General features: G+C 52.2%; 7 protein-coding genes across 7 annotated transcripts; 3 read left to right on the top strand and 4 right to left on the bottom strand.

Annotated features, from left to right (window-relative positions):
* Positions 1-180: 180 nt before the first annotated feature.
* On the bottom strand, positions 181-2972 carry BO87DRAFT_348638 (kinetochore-associated Ndc80 complex subunit NDC80). The gene is made up of 2 exons (XM_025620980.1): positions 2748-2972; positions 181-2686 (listed from the first exon to the last, which is right to left on the bottom strand). Exons 1-2 carry the CDS (start codon positions 2790-2792, stop codon positions 494-496), a joined length of 2238 nt encoding a protein of 745 aa, XP_025484474.1. The 5' UTR covers positions 2793-2972; the 3' UTR covers positions 181-493.
* A 215-nt stretch (positions 2973-3187) lies between these two features.
* pex14 (putative peroxisomal membrane anchor protein (Pex14)) lies at positions 3188-4930 on the top strand. The gene is made up of 5 exons (XM_025620979.1): positions 3188-3379; positions 3453-3459; positions 3520-3772; positions 3829-3913; positions 3972-4930. Exons 1-5 carry the CDS (start codon positions 3350-3352, stop codon positions 4707-4709), a joined length of 1113 nt encoding a protein of 370 aa, XP_025484473.1. The 5' UTR covers positions 3188-3349; the 3' UTR covers positions 4710-4930.
* A 28-nt stretch (positions 4931-4958) lies between these two features.
* BO87DRAFT_324310 (uncharacterized protein) lies at positions 4959-6571 on the top strand. Its single transcript, XM_025620061.1, has 3 exons — positions 4959-5567; positions 5648-5931; positions 6027-6571. The coding sequence occupies exons 1-3, from the start codon at positions 5119-5121 to the stop codon at positions 6464-6466; spliced, it is 1173 nt and encodes a 390-aa protein (XP_025484472.1). The 5' UTR covers positions 4959-5118; the 3' UTR covers positions 6467-6571.
* A 104-nt stretch (positions 6572-6675) lies between these two features.
* BO87DRAFT_402974 (phosphotransferase family protein) lies at positions 6676-8617 on the top strand (the record flags this gene model as incomplete). The annotated part of the gene is made up of 6 exons (XM_025625727.1): positions 6676-6891; positions 6940-7234; positions 7304-7525; positions 7564-7664; positions 7721-8074; positions 8145-8617. Exons 1-6 carry the CDS (start codon positions 6744-6746, stop codon positions 8615-8617), a joined length of 1593 nt encoding a protein of 530 aa, XP_025484471.1. The 5' UTR covers positions 6676-6743.
* Positions 8618-8690: 73 nt separating this feature from the next.
* Positions 8691-11541, bottom strand: BO87DRAFT_372212 (putative acid phosphatase). The gene is made up of 4 exons (XM_025622231.1): positions 11479-11541; positions 10453-11372; positions 10343-10402; positions 8691-10160 (listed from the first exon to the last, which is right to left on the bottom strand). The coding sequence occupies exons 1-4, from the start codon at positions 11488-11490 to the stop codon at positions 8855-8857; spliced, it is 2298 nt and encodes a 765-aa protein (XP_025484470.1). The 5' UTR covers positions 11491-11541; the 3' UTR covers positions 8691-8854.
* Positions 11542-11726: 185 nt separating this feature from the next.
* On the bottom strand, positions 11727-13216 carry BO87DRAFT_348626 (seipin). Its single transcript, XM_025620978.1, has 4 exons — positions 13105-13216; positions 12849-13033; positions 12290-12745; positions 11727-12230 (listed from the first exon to the last, which is right to left on the bottom strand). Exons 1-4 carry the CDS (start codon positions 13156-13158, stop codon positions 11759-11761), a joined length of 1167 nt encoding a protein of 388 aa, XP_025484469.1. The 5' UTR covers positions 13159-13216; the 3' UTR covers positions 11727-11758.
* A 755-nt stretch (positions 13217-13971) lies between these two features.
* On the bottom strand, positions 13972-21081 carry BO87DRAFT_421167 (CCR4-NOT core subunit CDC39; the record flags this gene model as incomplete). The annotated part of the gene is made up of 3 exons (XM_025627043.1): positions 13972-19889; positions 19952-20276; positions 20359-21081. The coding sequence occupies 3 exons, from the start codon at positions 21079-21081 to the stop codon at positions 13972-13974; spliced, it is 6966 nt and encodes a 2321-aa protein (XP_025484468.1).
* Positions 21082-22184: the final 1103 nt, after the last annotated feature.

Genomic DNA, 22184 nt, shown 5'->3' with positions numbered 1-22184 from the left:
GTTTATAGATGAGCGATAATAGATTACTGTATTATACTTCTTACTACTTACTGAATCTGCATTTATGTGCTTATTTTTACAGATATGTACTGTTGGATCATAGTCGTAGCAATATGTACTATTTCTGTTACGGTCAGTTGAGATAGATGATAAATTATCCATCCCCTTATGAACTAGTTTGCACTAGAGATAGAAGCATTATGAGACAGCTGTAAAAGGCATGGTATGTACACCCACATCTAGCAAATATCAACACTAATGGCGCATTTGAACATCAAAGGTATCATGAACAATATAGAAACCACAACCGAACATCCCAAAATACCCATAACACATAATCCCAACCAGCTAGCTCCCAATAGCGCCCCAGTAGTAGACAACGATATCAGCAGAATGAACAAATGTTTGTGACACTGCGACTCCAGAGCTTCCCGCAATCATCAATCATCATACTCGAACCGTCATCGTGGCGCGGAATACACAGAAATATCATTTAGAGCTCCTCCTCCTCGCCAACTCCCATCTCAACGTCCTCATCAGCATACTGCATGTCACCACCCAATTCCTGCTCGACTTCGTCGACAACAAAGCTCTCGTAGTCTTCCAAGCCCTTTTGGACATGGACCTTGAAACGGATGACATCGTTCAGCATGCTTTCAACATTGGTGTGCAGCTCCTCTCTCAAAGCGTTCGCGCGGAGGGTCAATTGCTCATACTCAATGTTCGTGTTCATCTCGCGCTGCTCCATCAACTGAACGCTTTCGCCCAACGTGGCTCGCATCTTGGCCAGCTCCTTCTCCATCTTCTCAATCTGTGCATCCGACGCGAGCTTCTGCGTGGTGGTGACCTCCTTGAGCCGCTCGAATTCCTCTTCGGCGGCACGTGCCTTGTGCTCCAGAGCCTCAACCTCGCTTCGCTTCTCGTCCATTGCTTCCTTGATGTTGTCCAGGAGATTGCGTCGTTCCAAGTCATCATCAATGGCACGCTTCCGGCGCTCGTTGATCTCCTTCCGGAGGGCCTGCAGATTGCTGCGCACAATGCCGCGCAGATCGAGGTTGAGCAAGTGTGCAGGGTGATAGCCAGTGAAGGGGTCCGCCAATAGTCGATCTCCATCGGTTGAGATTCGGTTCGCTAGACCACCGACCTGAGAGGCGGAGAAATTGCTCTCGTTGACGTTGAGACTAAGTTCGTAATCTTCGCTCTTGGCATTGACAGCTGACGAAGGAATCAAGCTATTCTGGTATCCGAGTGTGTTGTAGACTTTGACGATCTCCTCCAGATCTTCGAGTTTCCTACTAGCCTCGGCCTCCTTTGCCATGACCCGCGCGTGGGTCTCTTCCAATCGGTTGACTGTATCGTCAAGATTCCTCTGCAGGCGCTCACGTTCCGTGTTCATGCGGTCGATATCCTGGATTGTCAGGCCTTGTTGGTCAACGCTGGCCTGAAGCCCAGCCCGCTCCTCTTCGGCGGCTTGCAGGTCATCTTCCGTCTTCTTGAGCTCGTCATCCAAGAATTTGATGCGGGTCTCATATTTCTCGATTTTGCCCTGGACGTTTTGGTTGTAGTCTTCGAACTTCCTCTTGTCGTCCTCCAAGATCCTGAAATGCTTGTCCAACTTGGCCATGTCCGGAGCATTCTTCTCCATCTCTTCGATCTGGTCACGTAGCGCTCGGTTTTCGGCTTCCAAAGATTCCATCTCCTGAATGTATTTCTCATTTCCTCTCTCAAACTCCTGGGCCATCATCTCAACATGAGGGACTAGTCTCTTCTCGGCCGTCGCGTCATCCTCATCTTCCCCGCCTTGCAGCCAGTCGTGGTAGGCACTTGTAAGAAAACGGAAGATGATCCGGTCACCAGACACATCGACTCCCATCTCTGCGCAAGCCTCATCATATTCCCCGAGCAGATATCTATCCATCATCTGGGCCAGTTGCATCAGCCAATGCAGCATACCGAGGAAAGTCGGCCAGTTCTGGCCCCCCACAGCCGCGATCTGCGACTTGGTGATACCCTTTTCGTAGGGATAGCGTAGTTGCTTGAGAATGGGTGGAACCTCCGCGTCCATGCTCTTCTGAAACTTGTACCCAGGATCAATGCGATGATACAGCCACTGGAAAATGTAGTTGAAATCTTTCTGTGTAGGAGAGCGTAAGGTATTCTGCCCAAGTGAATGCTTCATCTCGAGCTCAAAATTGTTGTGCGTCAAGTATTCCAACAGCTCTTGTCCGATGCGAGCTTGGAAAGACCTATCCCTGAGCGGCCGTGGGTCTCTGGGGACACCAGCAACTGACGGGACTTGAGTAAAGAAAGAATGGTGACCCATGGCGCCACCCACGGATGGTCGTGAGAAGACACTACTCCTTCGTTGCAATCCTTGCGACCCTGCTGTGCTTTGCGACGACATCGGGCCGGGAGCAAAGCTTGGGCGCCCGACACTAGGGCCATGGAACATGTTACTGGAGACGGAGCGTCTGACTGATGAGAGACCGGCATCGGCACCAAAACCTCCACCTGAAGAAGACCGCTGGAAGTTGGGCTGTTGAGGACGACTGGCGGAGTTGAGAAGCGACATACGCGTGTGCTGAGACGTGAAAGGAGGGTTCTGGTATCCGATTGAGCTGGTGCGCTTCAAGGCCGAGGAGGGTTGCGGAAGAGCAGAGTAATTTTGGCTACCCATCGCCATAGACTGAGACAGCTAGATTAGTATTATACAAGAGGGGCAAGCCTGAAGGAAGCAAGGCACATACCTCGCGGGGGCGCCTGATGCTGAACAATCCTGTATCCTGCGACATGATGACGGAAAAAGCCGCGACTGCGGCGGGCAATCACAACCCTAGCAAGCGCAAACTCTTGAAAAACGGCTGATTTGCAAGGGGTATGCGATTTGTACCAAAATCGATATATCCAGAAGAGGCGCGACACCAAGTTGGCGACGGAGGCGCAATAGGAGGCGGGAGAGTTGTGGATGGCAGTAGCAACCGAGCGGGCAGCAATAATCATAATAATCAAAGTAAACAAGACATGCCACTTTCTCTCGTACCAACAAAGTAGGCGGTGAAGTCCAGAGAACAACTGCCGGATTGGGCCAGGCGCTATCACGAGACTCTGGGGAAAGTCACGGGAATCTCCGCCGCGGTACGAAACCAGAACCACGTAAATTACCAGCGCTACTTCCGAGGTCCGTCTGATTTGGGAAGGGCCGCTCCATCGCCTCCTCATCCTGTGTCTCTCTTCTCCCCTTCTCCTCATCGTTCCTTGCTCTCGGATCCTTCCCCCAACACTCCTCCTCGCTAAGAATAACCCTGTTACCACCCAGTTAGAGCTACTGCTCCTGGGAAAGTTGCCCATCATGGTTCGCGAGGAGCTTATCTCCTCTGCTGTAAGTGCCGCCTTTATCTATGATTAATATCTTGTTGCCGGAATCGGAGCTGACCCTCACGCTCGATCGCTAGGTCACCTGTATGTGCTCAACACTCCCATTTTCATGTTGATTCATGTGCTCGTCTAATGTCTCTGCAGTCCTCCAAGACCCATCTGTCGCCGCCTCGCCAATTGAGAAGCGAGTCGCATTTCTCCAGTCAAAGAACCTGACTAAAGAAGAGATCGATGTTGCGCTCGCCCGAGCAGGTGAAGATCCGTCTACAGCAGCTGCCGCAGTAACCGCATCATCTGGCTATCCATCGCCTCCCCAACAAGCTGTCTACCGACCTCCTCCTCCACCTGCTGCAGGCTATGGATATCCTCCTTATGCTCAATGGCAGGCTCCGCCAGAGTGAGTCTCGATTTTTGCCCATTTCATACTGTATTCAACTAATCTTGCGTCGCAAGGCCCCCGAAACGGGACTGGCGTGACTGGTTCATCATGGCTACGGTGATGGGAGGAGTAGGTTACGGACTCTACACGATCACCAAGGTCGGTGTCTCATTACTCACATTGCTCGATCAATTGAAACATGCTGACATTGGTTAAGCGCTATATCTCACCTTTAATCGCACCCCCCACTCCACCCCAGCTTGAACAAGACAAGGAACACATTGATGAGCAATTCAATCGCGCATTTGCCCTGATCGAACAACTGTCCACAGATACTGCCGCACTGAAGTCTGCGGAGGAGACGCGCACAGAACGGCTAGACACCGCGCTGCGGGAGGTTGAGAACCTCGTCTCTGACATGAAGAACGCCTCCCGACGGAGGGACGATGAGACCCGTCGTATCAGCGACGAGGTCAAGTCACTGAAGGATGCGATCCCCAAGGCGCTGGAAGGCGCCCGGGAAGGCAATGAGACACGGTTGAAGGAGCTTGGTGCTGAATTGAAGAGCCTGAAGGTCTTGCTGGGCAATAGACTTGGTGGCAGCGGCAACAGCGCCACCTCCCCTGCTCCTGGACGGTTCAGCGGTATGAGCATTCCTACTGCTTCTCGGCCTGCGGAGGAGTCAACTCCCGCCGCTACGACCCCGGTCAACGGTACGCCCGCCGCGCCAGCATCAACCGAGCAGCCCTCTCAATCAGCACAGCCAAGCGCGAGCCCTAGCACTACCTCGGCGAGCAACAGCCCTCTGTCGCACCTGGGCCGTTCTGCTTCCATTCCTGCCTGGCAGATGGCTGCTGCCAACCGCTCCAAGACCGCATCTCCCTCGACCCCTTCCACCAGCACTCCGGACAACACGGCTAGCGCGGCTCCTGAGTCGAGCGCCCCGGCTAGCTGAACACATACCAGATACTTTGAAGATTTCACTTTCCAGCGAACTGCATTGTTCCAATCTTGTAATTAGATGGAGGTTATCGAACGAACTTTACGCATGAGATGTCTAGGCGTTGTGGATGGTGCGGAGGATGTACAGTATGTAGCACGTGAAAGTACCATGTCGCAACACCACTTCTACCCATAGGTATCCCGATTATATACAAAAAAGAATCTTAGAAACAGCATGCTCGTTCAATTCCTCTAGACCACGAAACAGAATAAAGCCACAGGGCAGACCCGCTCTTATCAGTCGATAGAGATTCCATGATTGACGCCCATCCGCCGCACCCAAAAGCTTGGCATTTCGACGTCAGTCCCGTTCACCTTCACAAGTCTCACCAATATTCTGCACCTTATGACAATTCTCAGATATGGACAACCCCCACCCAGAAAGAACCATGTCCACCCGCGACTCCTACTCCCACTCACGCTCCCACCGAGATCGCACCCACTCCCACACCCGCTCTCGCACACGCTCACGCTCTCCCAATCGCGATCCTACCTCTAGATCCGACAGACACCGCAACAGCAGACATCACCACCACCACCGCCATCACCATCACCGACACGACCGCCACCGCGACCATGATCGTGATCGCCACCGCCGTGATCGCCATACCCCCCGCTCAAAAGATCAACCAGAACCGGCACCAGCAGCCCCCATAGTCCTTCCCTTCAACTCGCGCGAACTCACCAAATATGACCTGGAGCACTACGCCCCTATGTTCGATATGTACCTGGACATTCAGAAGGGGATAATTATGGATGATTTGCCGGAGGATGAGGTGAAGGGGAGGTGGAAGAGCTTTATGAGGAAATGGTAAGCAGATTACGGATTTGGTTCTTTGGATGGGTAGATATATGCGAGGGCGGGATTTGGTTGACATAGTGTTACTACAGGAACCGCGGAGAGTTAGCAGAGGGGTGGTATGACCCTGCTACGTTGGAAAAGGCGAGGACGAATATTGCGCAAATGCAGGCGCAGACGAGTACGAATACAGGTTATCGAGGCGAATCGCAACAGAATGAGCGTGGGGATGAGACTCGAGATAGGGATGTTGAAGGGGAAGAGGATGAGGACGACGATGAATACGGCCCGGTGCTTCCATCTACATCTGGGCGTGGTGGAGGTCCGTCCTCGGGACCTACGATACCTACGATGCAGGATTTGGAGTTGCGGAAGGGTATGTCTCAGTCCATATTTACTGAGACTCTTTTGTCCGCCAGATGGTGGTAAAAAGGTCTACTTGATACGGGCATGAAAGCTAACGACGAGCAGAACTAGCAGCCGAAGACGCAGTTGCGGCACGTCAAGACTCGCGCGCCCAATATCGCAGCGAACTGCGCTCACACAAGTCCGAGGTCAAATACTTGCAGGAGGAGGTAGCGCCGCGCGCGGAACCGGGGACTCATGAACGGCGCATGGAGAAGCGACAAGAGGCCGCGGCGAGTAATCGCGCCTTTGCGGAGGCAAAGCGTGGGGGATCTCCAGAGGCAGCGCCGGAGGAGGAGTTGATGGGGTCTGGAGAGAATGATCTGGATTCATTGAAGAAGACGAAGGAGAGGGAGCAGCGGAAGAAGAATGAGCGGGAGATTCGCAGGGAGGAATTACTCCGGGCACGGGCGGCGGAACGTGAGGAGAGGCTGCAACAATATAGACAGAAGGAGGAGGAGACTATTGGGTGGTTGAAGACATTGGCTAAGCAGAGGTTTGGGTAATCCTTCTGTCTTGGTTTTTATGCTACTAGTGTTATGATCGGGCATTGGCTGTAGACGGGATGTCAATGAAATATAGCCGCGTATCCCTGTCAATTTCTTGCCTACTTATCATCCACACTGCTGCTGCATCCTTAGTTTGCATAGAGGCGGCCACTTCTTAACTGGTCTTGCTATCATTGAGTCCTTGATTCTGGATACTCTGATGATCACATGTTCAACTAGACGTACTTCTGTTTCCAAGCAGGGACATCATCCAAAGTATCACATTCTAAGAACGATGAACCAATGCCCAGCCGCGCCCCTTTGTCGCTACAGTTATATCCAATACACCCAAAAAGCCCTAAAGCAACCATACCGCCCAATCTCAAGGGCATCAACGCTTTCCTACAATGTCACTCCCACTAGCAGAACCTCCTCTCAGACAGGTAAACAAGCCACCCCAACACAACCCAACCGACTCTAATCACTACTAGACTGGAACAACCACGATGAATTCTTCAAATTCACACGAGGCCGCTTTCTCGTCGATGAAGCCAAAAACCGCCGCATGCGCGAGATCCAATTCGACATGAACAGCCTCGCCCGTGTCGCAGCAGAATCAGTCGGAGCCACTCACTGCACCTCCATACAGAAGTACCCCGACGGCATGTTCAAGAAGGCCTTTCTCATGTCGATGGACAATGGCCGCGAAGTCGTAGCCAAGGTTACTAATCCGAATGCTGGTATTCCGCATCTACGACAGCTAGCGAGGTTGCTACCGTGGACTTTGTAAGTATATCCTAGCTTGTATTTATGCATGCGAGGTCTAGCTAACACAACTTGATCCTGGGAGGCCAGAAACGTACTTGAAACACCAGTGCCTCGCGTCTACACATGGAACTCGAATGCACAATCACACCCAGTCGGGGCTGAGTTCATCATCATGGAGAAAGCTGCCGGCGTTCCTCTTTCTCATGTCTGGGAGACACTGAAACTACCTCAGAAGCTCCAAGTGCTTCTTGCCATGATACGTCTACAAAAGAAATGGCTGAGTGTGTCATTCTCGCATTATGGCAGCTTGTACTACGCGAAAGACATCCAAGCATCACCACCAGAAGACACCCACTACATCAAGAACGACAATTCGCCATCGGCCCTACCACAGGTCGCGATTGGTGCGATGCGAGCCGCTCACTTTTGGATATAGATAGAGGACCATGTACACACTACATCAGAATCCCTATCAGCCGCGAGCAGTCGCTGACCCGTTTATAGGGCCCGATATACAGCAATTTCTGCAAGCAGTCGGGACACGAGAAACAAAAGCAATCCAATCCCTGCACCCACCGAAACAACTAGCCCTATTCTGCGGCCCAAAGCTCTACCAACCATGCCCCCAAACCAAACTCACAGCCTTATCCCACTACCACCAAATCCTCGAATCCCTCATCCCAAACGACACAGCCCTCACCACCCCTCACCTCTGGCACAACGACCTCCACAACGACAACATCTTCATCGACCCGCAGAACCCCGAATCCATCACCTCCATAATCGACTGGCAATCAACCCACATATCCCCGCTCTTCACCCACAATCCCGATCCGGCCTTCCTCGACTGGACAGATGGTCTTCGAGCCCGAGACGCTCGACCTACTACCTAGACCAAATCTCTCCGGTCTCACTCCCCAGGAAAGAGCCGCAGCAGTGCGCGAATACACCACCCAGAACATATTCATCGGATGGCGCAAGCTCACGCGCGCCAAGAACCCAGCTCTATATCGAGCTATCGAGTTCAGAAAGACGCCCGCGTACAGGTTGATATTCCTCGCTCATCGGATGTTCGAGTATGGCGAGGCGCAATTCATGTCGCTGCTTGTTGATATGAGGGATCATTGGGGAGATTTACCAGGTACCGGTGACGTCCCGTTTCCGTTTGAGTTCACAGATGCGGAGATCGAGCGTATTAAAGTGGCATGTGATGGGGCGGTGGCGGGGACGGAGCTTGTCGCTGGGGTGAAGGAGCAATTGGGCGATTTGTGGCCGGATAAGGGGCTTATTGAGAATGAGAGGTATGAGGAGTGTAGGGCTGCGCTGGGGGAGGTTAGGGATCGGATTGTGGAGGAGTTGGCGGAGAGTGAGGAGTATCGGCGGTGGTGGCCTTTTGATTGAAATAGTCCAGAGGGATATGTTTGTTCGTTGGTAGGATAGAGAATCCGTTCTTATGTACTATGATGTTATTTAAAAAAAATCCAAACCTTTTTCTAGTCCTCTACCTCTATCTACCAACCATTCCCAGTAATCCAGCACCCCTTTTATATATAAGTAAAAAGATAACCATATTAGTAAAAACGCCATATAGCAACATAACCAGAATCAACTGAACAAAGAACAAAGAAGGCAAATAGATCAAGCCTTCCTCCCCAAATCCACATCCCTAACCAACTTCAACATCTCCGTCCCCTTACTCACATCCCCATCCTCCTGCAACCCAAAGAACGGCTTGACAGCTACATCGACCGTCTCCTCAAACAACTTGCCCACAACCAACTCCTTCAGATCCTCACCAGTCTGAGCGAAATCCGGATAGGCGTTCAACTCCAACAACCAAGCATTGCCCTTCTTATCGACCAAAAAGTCCACACCGAAGAGTTCAAACGCATTTGGCAGAGTCTGGAAATGCACCATCATGCCCCTCGCCGCAGCCTCGAAGATCTCGCCACTCACGGCGCAAATCTGATCAAAGACGTTCTGTTTCCATGTATCGCTGAGACCGGGGACGTAGTCTTCTAGGTTCCAGAAGCGACGGACGCTGTCGGGGTTAGCACGGCCGTTTTCCTGGAAACAGGTGTTGGTGAGATGGCGGGCGAGGTCGGTGACTTCGTCTTCGTCTTCGAAGGGAGGACAGTAGGGCTTTGCGGCGAAGAGGGCGAGCATTTCCTTGAAGACATAGATTTTGAGGGAGCCGACGGCGAGGACGTAGGTGCGGATGTGGAATTTGCGGTTGTGGGAGGAGGGGATGAGGAGTGGGGGGTCGATGTAGGGTTGGGCGATGAAGTGGCGGAGTTGGGAGGTTACGACGCCGTGGTTGTCGTCTTCGTCTTCTTCTTCGTTGTCTTCGGGCTCTGGACGCTCGGAGCCGCTTTCATCGTCGGAGTCGGGCACTTCCCATTCTTCGAAGATCTCGCGCAGCCCGTCTTCGCTGTTGAAGAGGCGAATGCCTTGGCCGCGGTCGCTCATGCCGGGTTTGAGAATCCACCATTCTTTTTCTTCGTCGGGGAGGGTTTCGTTCTTGGCGAGGCTGTCGCGCAGCTCGTAGGCCTCGAGAAGGGCGTCGTCGAGGAATTCGGCGTAGTCGAGCTCGAAATCGAAGCCCGGCTTGAAGTGCTTGGCTAGGACGCTGTCTGGGTGTTTGGTCACCCAGTTGATGACGGTGTTGGACAGGTAGTGTTTGCGGATGAGGGCTTTGCGGATGATGTAGGCGTTGGCGAGAGAGGTGGAGGTGTGCATCATGACATGCTCGAAGTCTAGCCGTTCGTATTCGCGGTACTGGAAGATAGGTGTAGTGCGAGAGGGAAGGTCAGCGAGAGATGAAATGGCGCGACATTGACCATTTCCAAGACGACGCTGGAGCGCCCGCTCCATCAGACTCTGAACATAGGAGTCGTCGCTGTCGACGAGAGAATAGAAGGTAGGCTCAGTGTTATTATCCGGTCTACATGAGATGGAATCTATCAGAATACCAGCCATAACAGACAGACCAAGATAAAGTGGTAGCAAAAGTATCAGTCAAAGGGGAGCAGAGCGCGAGATGCATAAACTAGCTTGTATATCTGACAGACGCGCAAATTCTATGTTATATGCAACCACGCCGCGACTCAGCATCATTCCACTCACAGCGTAATCTCTCCTTGAATTCCAGGGGTATGCATGAAATTGGCTCGAAGCGGCGTAACACTGTGACGTATTAGCGGATTGGCCAGCAAATTGATAGGGTCTGTACAAACCTGGTCATGCCCTCCTTGACAGCCCAGCCGTCGTTCCCTGGAGCACCCTCCTCCACACTTCTGTACACATCCGAGAAGTTTGGCGCCCACTCGAAGTGTTTGTGTTGGATGCGAGATCTCTTCAATGGGCTCGTTCCATCCACGGCTGATGGCGCCTTCTCTCCCGCGGGCACAGTCTGGTGTCGCACGTCGTGCTCCTGCTTCTCAGGCGAGTTGGCCGAGGCCGAGGCCGAGGCATCGACCGCGCGGAAACAGCTGCCCGATGACCAGCGGTTATCAAGCATGTTGGTGTACAGCACCTTGTTCTGGCTCACACCAGGCTCCAGCGGGACATTGACAGTATATAGATCCACACCATCGGCCCAATTCTTGCGGAGGTACTCGATTAACCGAACGGCATGACGCGATGCCTCCGCGATGACAACGGGATCATGGTCCCTGGAGCTAAAGGCGTACGACAGTGCGATCGCGGGCTTTCCGCAGACTGCTGCCTCCATAGCACCGCCAATGGTTCCACTGGACAGGGCGAAGAGAGCAGTTGAATTCCGGCCGTAGTTCGGACCGGACACCACGAGGTCAATCGGGCCACGGTCTTGGAAGTAGTGGTACAGGCCAATCTGAACACAACTGGCCGGTGTGGAGTCCACAAGAATCCATTCATCTCCATCGTAACTGTCATCATCGCCCTCATTCATGCCATGAGGGAATTCGTGTGTGGTCCCATCGTCTTTGTGCAGAGTACCGGGACGGAAGTAGGTTGGCTTCACGGCGGCCCCAATCAAGTGGGCTTTACCGATCCATGATCGCTGCTGGTGGGGGAGAACGACAGATACAATGTGCCCGGCAGACTGCAACGATTGGACGAAGGAATGGATGTACGGCGAGGACTGGTTGGACGGCGGGCCGTCGTCGTTGACAACCTATAGGCGGAGGATGGTGATCAGCATGAGTTCAGAGGGGGATTGGGAGGAAATAAATCTGGTCTTGCTCCAGAAGAGGTCTTCGAGAATAAGATAGGCCACTTACTAAGATATGCATTGTATGGGCGTGAGGAGTCTGGAGCGAGAGAGACAGGGGCTGAGGAGAGAAGGAAGAGAGGGTGGAGGGGCAGGCAAAGGCAGAGTTGGGCGGCAGCGATATTCCCCCGCCTTTCCATCTCTTCCTTCTCCACCCGTTATCGATAACTACTTTGCCTTAACTATATTCCTCGCTTCATCTGCAGTCCAGTACTTATCAACATTCAAACCAGTACACAACTGTATCATATTGGGTATCTCGAAAGGAATAGCTACAAGGCCTATCTCTGTTACTCTTGAATTATATGGCTTCGCCGTCTTTGCACTCCTCGGGCGTGAGCACTCTCCCTGGCTGTGCCTGAGCCAGAAGCCTCCAGAGGTTCTTCGCCTCGGCCATCTTCTTCGTCCCCTTCAAACAATATTTTGTTTAGGGCAATTTCATCTGCACTTTCCCCATTATTTTCCTCGTCCTCTTCCTTCACGGCATCCTCAGGCTCTATTGCCCTCCTTTTCCCCGCTGCCTTGGAGGATTCCGCAATCGGTACATCGGAAAGCGGCTCGTCAATTTCCTCCTCTTCTTTCTTGATGAGGGGTGTAGCGCTGCGATCCTCCTCCTTAACAATAGGACCGGATGTGTCATCCCGACTGCTAAGAAGCGATGCTAGAACCAGCCATGCGAGCCCTGCAGAAGCCATGCTGATGCTCCAGAACAGGAACCCGAAGACAACAAATGAAGTGAGCCTCCAGTTATACATTGCCCAGCTAACCTTCCTATCAGCATCATCAAGAAAACGAGAGTATAAGGGGTACCAAGGACATACCGCAAGCCCGTAAACCGCGCCCGGAACATGACCTTCGCTTTGTATACTTGCATTATCTCGGAGCTGTGCAGCTCCAAGCGCAAGCTTCCCGGTATGTTGCGCGAACCACGAGCGAACTGCACTCGTTCCATCATCGGCACTTGCAGCTTCTCCGCTTCGTGGTGCCATCCCAGCACATAAAACGGCATGAACGAGATCTTACTAGCGGTGTCCACCAACGGCGAAGCATAGGTAAGAATAGCAGGGCGGCGCGAGTGGGACAGAGTCGTAATCGAAGTGTTCGTATCCTGCGGAGCAGACGTGAACGGACGGGAAAGGAGGGCCAAATCTAGCATGAAATTTCCCGCGGCGAGATTGGAGGGTGTTCGTGGTAATTCGAGTTCCACCTGGACATCGTACGGCAGGGATGAAACCAGGTCTGATCCCAGGCTTGCGATTCCCCAGGGAGGTCCTTCGCTAGTATTCGGTAACAGAAAGAGTCAGTCATAAATCATAGACATTGGCCAAGGAAAGGTATCAATAGTTCAATGCCTGCTCGTAGTATAGACTTTCAACTCACCCAAACTGCAAGTGAACAATCCGTTCAAGGCCCGCCTGCGGGATGAACCTGTAGTAGAAGACCCCATACGCGACCGTCGAAGTGACGATCATGGCTATAGCTGTACAGAAGAATAGAAAGGCCCCTAGATATATCTTTTGGGCTCGTTTCGATACAAGTGGTCGGAGGTATTCTGTCACTGTGTGCTGCGTGTTTGCGAAAGTCGTTAGTTCCTGGTCTGCCATGATGGATGGGAGAAGAGAAGAGGAATTGGTACCATCACTTCTGACACGACGCCCCGATGAGGGTCTGCTCCACCGTCAGGATTCATGGTTCCTTAATCGATCTGTAAAGTTAGGGATTTGGGAGGTGCGGCGACAGGAGAACCGCCGCAACAATTGTTTTGTTCCGAAGAAGGTACGAGGATCGCGTCGACGTCACCGAGCAGCACGGCGCGGAGAATCTCCCCGACGCCGATCACCAATCTAAGTAAGGGACTGAACTGCTCCACAAACAATATGCTCTCTCACCATCTAGACCATCTCTCTACTGAGATCTGTTTTCTACGAATTCGTATGCACCGATACTCATGGACTCATCTTTTTTAGGATAAACTTATCGTTACAGACTACCGATGTGGTAGATGGAATGGATAAGAAAAAACACCAACATGAAGCGTAAGAGACACGAGCAAAAAGGAACAAGATATAAGCACCATGTAGCGATGGACCATGCTAACACGTCCTAATATGCATACCCCGCCCAGAAACCCAACCGAAACAATGAGAATAGAAACATAGAACAATACAGCATGCCAACAGAAAGCAAAGCAAACGTAGAAACCCTTCAGATCATACACCCCGGCAAAGACCCGTGTTTTTGCGCTGCATTGTCATGAGCGGCATCGATAGAACACCATCAGAGTCGGTCATCGCGGCTGAATGCAAGGCATGGAAACATGATCAAATACTTCGTATTAATATAGTGGAAGAAGATAGAGGAGAGAGTATAGGTTGGCGATCACTCAAGCCATGGCCCGCGGGCTCTGTTGCTGGATGTGCTGCAGGAGAGCATCGAACAGACGGCCGATCTAGTGGGGAATGTCACGTCAGTGAAACGAACTAATAAATCGATCAAACAATGGTCAGCTTACCTCAGGCGCAGCCTGAATAAACGGAAGACGGAAGAAGGTGTAGCTCCGGTTCTGAAGCAGCTCCTGCAGGGTAATGATGAGACCCCATGGGTGAGGGCGGTGGACAATAAGCCTCTCGAGAAGCACCCGGATGATTTGCTGACGAATGTCAGAATCGTCCTGCTCCGAGTAGTCGGTGCCGAACAGGCGGAGAATGGCGAAGCTAAAGAAGTAGGTATGGCTGTTGGGGTAGCGGAGCTGATTGGCCATGCCGCTCAGGAGATAGTACCGCGCCTCAGGCCGGAAGGCCTTTGCTAGCTTCTCGAGAAGCGCCGAGTGAGGGGAATTGTCAAAGGCCGCGCGAATGTTGCCCTTGGTCGCATTCGCAGACACGGCGCTCTGACCAATGTAAAGTACAAGCGCGTTCAAAAGGACCACGTTGACGTTAATCGGCGTATAGTAGGGGCCGGTTTCCTTGGTGGGAGGATTGTACACGGCATCGGAGATCTGCTGAATGACCGAGTCAGATGCATTGGTGCTCTGGAGTGCACTGTCGACAGCACTCTTGATGTTGGCCTGTTCCAGCGGACCAGCAGTATCACCGGCGATTCTGGGGGCTTCCCGCATTTCTTCCAGACGCTCAACCTTCAACCCCTCCCTGAACGGGTCCGGGAGTTTGTGGAAGGACGACGGATAAGCACTCAGGACCAGGTTCCGAAGCTGAGCGCAATGAGCAGGGATGACGTTACAGAACTGGAAGTGATTCTCTGCCACGAACTCAGGGAAATCGTGATGCAAGATCAGCAAGATGCGAAGAACACCCTTGTACAAGTCCTTAGCAACGTATGAGATGCTGGTCGGCTTGAGCTGCTCGCCAATGTAAGAGAGCAGCGCCTGCATAATTTCGCAGTACGGTCCCCAGCCCGCCCGCTCCGGCATGTTCAGCATACCGGACATAAAGAATCTGTGAGAGACCAACGACAGCCACCCGTAAACGAATCCTGGGCAGTACTTGGGCTGAAGAGACAAAAACTTGTTAGCAAAGGCGAACATCATGTCCTGATGCTGATCGCTTTGCTGAAGCCCGTTCATGGAATATTCACAGAGAATGCTGGAGAATAACCTAAAGAAGACACGCTGATTGAAGGCCTCGCCTCTCATGACATGGTGGTGGTTCAGGACAAGCACGAGCAGTGAGAGGGTAGAATTGAAGAAGGCTGCCTTGCTTGTCTTGGCAGCTCCTGTAGACTCGCCTTGGAACTTGACAAGTAAGACAACCAGCTTGCCAAGGGCATCGATGTAGAGGAAAGCTTCATCGAGACTTCCACTAGGGTTCTGCGACTCGTGATCGAACATTGCAACCGAGATGTCGATGCTAAGGCGGAAGAAGAGTGCTGAGTCTTCTTGGTTGTCCATGACCTGTCGCTGATGCAGATCCTTAAGGAACGAATAGTAGGTGCGATCAATGGCACCGGGAGCCTTGTAGATACCAATCCACTCGCTGAAGATATACTCCATCTGGTCACGCTTGGACCTGGCCTTGTCACTGAGTAGGGGGTTGACGACTTCGGGAATGCCGGATTCACGCAGCTTGCGAATGATGTCGTTGGCCACAGTAACGTCCGACTCTTCCGCAAGCCATTGGCTCATGGCTTCAAGACTGCCCGAGAAGTCAGATCTTAGAGCAGAGGGTTCCTCGCTGAAGAGAACGCGGTCCATGAGGTTGGAGAGGACATCCAGGGCAGCAGTGTTCTTTTGAAGAATAAGACGTGTCAAGATCATGTCAACTCGACGAATATCCAGTAGTCCGACGTCGATGAGTGCAACCGTAACTGGCACGTTGAACATGTGCTCGTCATCAACCTCAGAAAGTAGGGCCCAGGTGTAGCGGGCCACAAGAGTGGACATATCGCACAGTTTCGCAAGCAAGTGTGCGAGGACTTCGATCTCTAAGGTCCCGGGTGTCTGCGAATACAGAGTCGTACAGATTCTGAGGCCAGTAAGACGAGCGAGTTCTTCACCGTTGGGAGAGGCAAGGATAGTGCGGAGTGCTTGGTTGTACTCTTGGAGGACAGCACTCTCCCTGCCAAGGTCCCGAATGCGCTCTTCAGGAGCGTTCCGAGCTGCCTGCTGTAACTCGGAAACTATGCTTTCGACCTTCTCACGCGGGCTTTGTGCTTCAAGGAAGCCATTGAGCTGAGACTGTGCGCCGACAAGACCAGTCGGCTGTAACCGAGCATCTTGCTGGGCTTGTGGTGTCCTATGGGGTACAGCTGGCTGTTCTGCAGGAGTAGAGAGATTGGGAATAGGCGAATATGGTTCCTGAAGAACATCTGGAAGCTGTCGACCAGAATCGGTGGAAACATTCTGAACGTGGGCCGCTGCCGGGCCACGGGCTTGACGGGCAAATTCCTCATAAATTGCCAGTTGCTCTTTATTCAAACCTCCTGCAGCCTGTCGGTAAGGCTCGGGGATGAAAAGGCCCCAGCGATTCATTGATGGGTCAATGAAAGGCTCATTGGGCCGGGCCGCCCTGTGACGCCGACGAGCTTCCAACTGGGGTTCGATGACCTTCTCGATCTCAGGAAGAGACTTCTCCTCTGCGGCCTTCTCAACGATACCGCAAGCAGCATCGAGATTATCGTTGACACACATGAGAATCAACCCCTCAGGCATTGGCTGATCGGAATACTCTTGCTGGATCATGCGAATGTAATTGGTCATGCTCACCTTGAGCGGTTCCTTACAGGTCACAAGAGCCAGGCTACCAGCCAGTTGCCTAACCATTATGCCAGCCGCATGACGCACTCTTTCCTCATCAGGCTCCATTGCGAAGTCCTTCGACACCAGTTGGACGGTGGAGATAGATGCGATGGTAACTGAGCGTTCCACAACGGGAGTGATAATTTCCGCGATGGCACGCTCGACCGCGCTGTGCACTATCTGCCGAAGGACATTCGGGTCCACCATGCTGCTGGCAGACGACGGGAGTACAAGGATCTTGTCCAAGCTCGGGAGAGTCGACATAATGGCAGCGGGTGACAATCGCTCGTGGCGGATTCCTTGATTGATGCTTGTGAGAGTCATGTCCTCGAACGCCTCCAGACCATCTGGAATATTGGCCGTAGACAGCGCGTCTTCGATGTGAGCAGAGCGGTCACGGATGATGACAGAGGGCTCAATGGTCTTGTGATCGAGGTCGAGGTCCTTGCACAGGACTTCAATTTCGAACTTCAAGTTCAACTTGAGTTCAGCGAAATGATACAGTTCCATGAGCAATGCAAGGATGTCCATCAGCCAAGGATTGGGAGGGTTGAACACCGTGGACTTGGTGGCTTGGACGAGCACCTTGCATGTGAAAGGAATCACGATAGTCAGGCGCTGGCTATCAAATCCCTCCAAGAGAAGTCCCTTGAAGTAGACATTCTTATGTTTGATGGGCTTGTCCTTGGCTATGGTCAAAGACCCAAGCCATGCACCGAGGTTCTTGAGATGACCGCGATCGGTGGATGAGTTGATTGTAGCTTCGGAGTTCAGAAGCTTGGATACACTGACATAGGTTTCCCTTAGAACTTCCGCCCATAACAACTTGTCATTGATACGGTCCAGCAGGTCAAGGTAGAGCTGCTGGAAATTCGGCTGCAATTTCGCACGTTCCTCCACGAGGTAAGACGCGAACCATTGATGGTGTTGGTCACGAAGAACATCCGTGAGATCACGCAGCTTCTCATCAATGTTTTGTTCAGACACATTGTTCAACACGAAGAGAATCTTGTCTTGGACATCTTCATCAGGATCACGATAGACCTCAGGTCTGAGAAGCGGATCAACATGAACGGAAACAAATTTACGAGTCGATCCATCCGCGGTCGCGTTCTCGTCAACGTTCCCATTCACAGCAGCACCCGGAATACTGTCCGCTCTTCCAGGCTCATCCCTAACTTGACTCCCTTGCTCACGCAGAACTTCCTCGGCTTTCTGGTAGATCGTAGTGCCCTGCAGGGTTGGGATTTGGAGGAGCAGGTGGCAGAAGCCAGCCCATTCAGGAAGACGGTTGATCAACTGCTCAATCGCCTCGACACCGAACTTGTACATAGGATCATGCATTTCATGATCACGCACTGCCTCCAGAATCATGCCCAAGCCGACCTTCAAGGTAATGCCGTCCACTAGCCGGAAGTTGATGATGCCACCAAACATCACAGCTGTTTTGGTAAGTGCCTCCAGGGGATATTCATGGTAGCAATGGTATTCGTCAATAAGGCCATGCACCATACAAGCAAATAGGTCCTGCTCGGCTGGTTCACGGGAGGATTTGTATCTTCTCATCAGCTCAAGGATTTCCCTGAGTGAGAGCTCCTCGTGATACATCTTGCCGAAAAGCTCTTGCATCTGCTTATCAACTGCCTCGGGCAACGAATTCCCGTTCTCTCCGTTGGCGTCAATTATGTCATCGAAACCTTCTCCGTAGTTGATGAGTCGCGGATAAGTCTGAATGCATATCCGTTGGACAGGAGTAAGATTTTCGCGGTCACCGACATATTCTTCGAGAACTGACAGCAACGTGAACACCGTTTTAACCGCAAGACTAACCATCTGGGGAGCCGACTGTTCCTTCCGTTGGACGTGAAGCTCGTCTTCTGCCTTAATCCTCAGGAACTTGGATAGTAGGCTTCCCATATCCATAGGGCCTTTCTGTGCCGCATTACGAACCCATTGTTCCAGATCCAAGGGCCCTTTACGATGGGCGTAGCAAGCAAGATCCATAGCGAGACCATTCGTATATCCCAGGAGATAGTCGAGCCAACCAAACTCGACAGCATGTTCATAGATGGCAGCAGTAGATGTCGGGTCCTGCGTGAAAGTTGTGAAGAGTTGCTCTGCTACCCACTGGCGATCTTGATGCCAGGCCCCATGCAGTGCCAAATGATATCCTTCCTCTTGTTTGAGTATGAAAACTATCAAAGTTCGAAGGACAAAGCTCTGCTGCACACTAGTCCAAGGCTGAGGGAGGGAGAGTGCTGAGCACAAGAAGACGGGTAGATCGTACTGAACAACCGCCTTGATCATCAGTTGGCTCTCCGCGGCGGCCCAAGATGCTTGGGAAAACAATGCCAGATCGAAAATGGCTCTCATAGCGTCCAAGGACCGGAGTGGTGACTTTGCAGCACGTTCGCCTTGCAAACGAACGAGCTCGGGACCATCGGCGAAGAAGTCAGAGGGAAAGGTGGCACGTAGGTTGGGAATTTGGGATACATCTGTCCTGGAAGCAATGAAAGCGGTCAGGAAGGACATCTGTGTATCACGATGTTCCCAATCACCACCCCAAAGCTTCTGAATATCCAGGGTTGGGTCATCCGTAGCTGCAGCCAACAGGACCGCATACAGCTTTGCGAATTGTCGAGTATCAAGCCTCAAGCCCTCACGGTCGAAGCTGCGGAAGATAAGAGACCAATTGATTCGCTTCTCGCCATAGTGTGCCTGAACAGCCCCGAGGAAAGTCTCCAGAGAGAACTCGCGCCAATGCTGAGAGAGCACAAGGAAAAGCAGCGCACTGGCAATATGCTCTTCGCCCCAGCACTCGGACCCGGTTGAGTTTATCGTCTCAGTGACGGCGTCGGCATTCGAGGTTGCTTTCGGTCCTCTTGAGTGAAGTTGGCGGACAAGGGTATACCTGGGGTTAATGAAATTAAACATCTGAAGAGCAGACGCAACCTCAAATGGCATGTCCACGCCCAGCTTCTGATAGCGCAAGTTCGCCGCATACACCAATTTCCCTTTCACTTCATCTGTGAAATTCCTAGGCGGATACAGTATGAACCGCTCGATGGTCATGCCAATGAAAGAATTCTTGTAATCCTTGCTGACATCAGATAGCGTCGCCAGGCTTTGCAGGAACGGTGTTATGGAATTGGAAATTATCGCATCAGCTGTTGGAAAGCATTCGTCAGTTGACTTAGAACACAGTCTGATATTCGGGCTAACGACTCACCTTTAGCACGCAAGTCCGACTTGTTAGCGGTTTTGAATGCGAGCGCGAGAGAAACTTTCACAAGAGGATCAAGTTTGAAGTGATCCAAAAATGTGGAGAGATCAAAATCGCGGAAGATATCTCCCTCGGATGTATCTACCGTCTCTGCGATCTTCTGGGCCTGTTCTATATCCTGAGACACTTTTTGCATCTCCTGAACTAGGAGCGGATAATTGCCAGCATTTTCCACGGACTTGTTGACTCCGGGGAAAATCTGCGGGGCATTGCCCGTAAGCAAGCGGCGAAAGTATTTGGAAAAGACCTCCATTCCGTTCGACTCAACAAGCTGGTACCAAGTCAGCATCGTACTGATACAACAAATAGTAGAGGAGGTTGACGTCTGCGACGCTATGATCTGATGTACTTACCTTATGAATTTGAGCAGCTTTGGTCTCCCACTTTTCTCTACCCTCTTTCTCTGTGATAGAATCTAGGAGCAGGAAGACCTGTGCGATGGATATCTTCGTCAACGACGACTGGCTCGCGTGAGCAGCAGAGCCTGAAGCTGCCGATCCCGGCTTGTCAGAGGGAAATCCCGTAGGTGAGTTCACAGTTGTACCGGACAACAACGGAGAGAAGGTGGCGCCTCTGGAAGATCCCGTCCCACCTCCGCCTCCCCCGGAGCCTCCTCCACCCGCGACAGAACCCGCTGCGGAAGCCAGATGTGACCCTGAAGACGGGGTGTGAGCTCTGAATTTAGGTGAGGAGAGAGACTGCCCAGGTTGTTGGTGCTGTTGCGAGCCAGATTGAAAGGAGGCGAACGGTGAGGGCGTGGAGGCTGGCGAGGGTACGTTCCGACCAACAGGATGGCCCCTAGCAGAGCTCAGAACGGCGGAAAAGGAGGAAGTCAAAGGAGACGCGGTTGAACCACCCGGACCAGGACTGTTGGACTGAGGTGGCCCCCGAGAAGCTGAGGCGAGTGAGGAGAGGTTGTTGGTCGCAAGTGGAGTCAACCCACGCCGAACACTAGACTGGGACACGGACGGACCCCAAGGAGATTGCTGTGACCTTGCCGGCCTGGTCGAAGAGGATTTATCGGTGCCAGAAGCAATCGACGATTGGGAGGAAGGAGGAGGGGGAGGGAAGGTCATCTAGGAGACGCGATCATTTGATCTGAAGGCGAGCGACAAATTTTTATTATTTGCAACAGAATAAAAGCAAAGTCGAAGCCAAAATTGATGAGAACAATCGTGAGACGTGCAACAGAGCGACGGATTCTGGCAGCGGAAGAGCAGAGACCGATGGCAATGAAGAGGATGTTGCTTCGTGGCACAGGATGGAAGTTCCGATGGGTGTGAATGACGGGCAGAGAAAGCGAGGTTGAGTGGACGTGCGGGTCGGGAGGTGCCTGAGGAGCCCACACTAGGTGGCCTTAGGCAGCGAAAGAGAGCTGCGTCCTGCTCCTCCCACTTACTGAAGAGAGTAGGTAGGGGAGGTCGATCAAACCAAAGTTTGAGGGGGAAAGTGTGGTGAAATTCGGCAGAGAGATGGAAATTCTCAAACCGGCAATCACGATTTAGGGGTTCTCAAGCTGAGATTAACGACCAGTGGAAAGGACGCGCAATATAGTTTTGGGCAAAGTGCGTAGGCGAGCGACCGGACTCGACCTCCAGCTTTGTCTCTCCTGCATAATGACCACTACGTTTAGGCAAGTGCGGCTGGGGGGTCCCGGGCACGTGAGCATGACGGGACCAATGCGGTGGCTTAGATAACCGCTGAGTCATCGGGTGTTCCTGGGTTGAAGGTTGCAATCGGGTTATCTACAGTTAGTGGGTAGTTTTATCAAGGTAAAGTTATCTACGCTCTCTCTCAAAAGTCCAAAAATGGGGGAACCGGGATCCCCTTTTGACGGTTGTCCCCAGAGTTACTCGATAATTGATGCCCGACACCCTCAACATGGTCACCGACATTTCCGCTCGAGCAGACCTAGTGTAGATAATGGCGAGTAATTCCAATGGAGCTTCTCTCAACACTTTATCGAAGAACCACGTATACGATCCACAGCACTAGATATATCCTATTTTACCAAGCGCAGGATAGATGGTAATAGGGGGTTTTGAAAGGAGAATGAATGTATGGGTAAATTGCGTTCTTCGTGCGCCATCAGTGAGACCTCGGGACCAGCCACATCCATGGATGGATAATGACCGACCTCAGGGTTTTTAAAACCCTACAAGCCAAGGAAGGGCGCAAA

Source organism: Aspergillus neoniger (genome assembly GCF_003184625.1).
Source record: "Aspergillus neoniger CBS 115656 unplaced genomic scaffold BO87scaffold_2, whole genome shotgun sequence".
Lineage (NCBI taxonomy): Eukaryota > Fungi > Ascomycota > Eurotiomycetes > Eurotiales > Aspergillaceae > Aspergillus > Aspergillus neoniger.
This window is presented reverse-complemented; position numbering and strand designations above follow the sequence as displayed.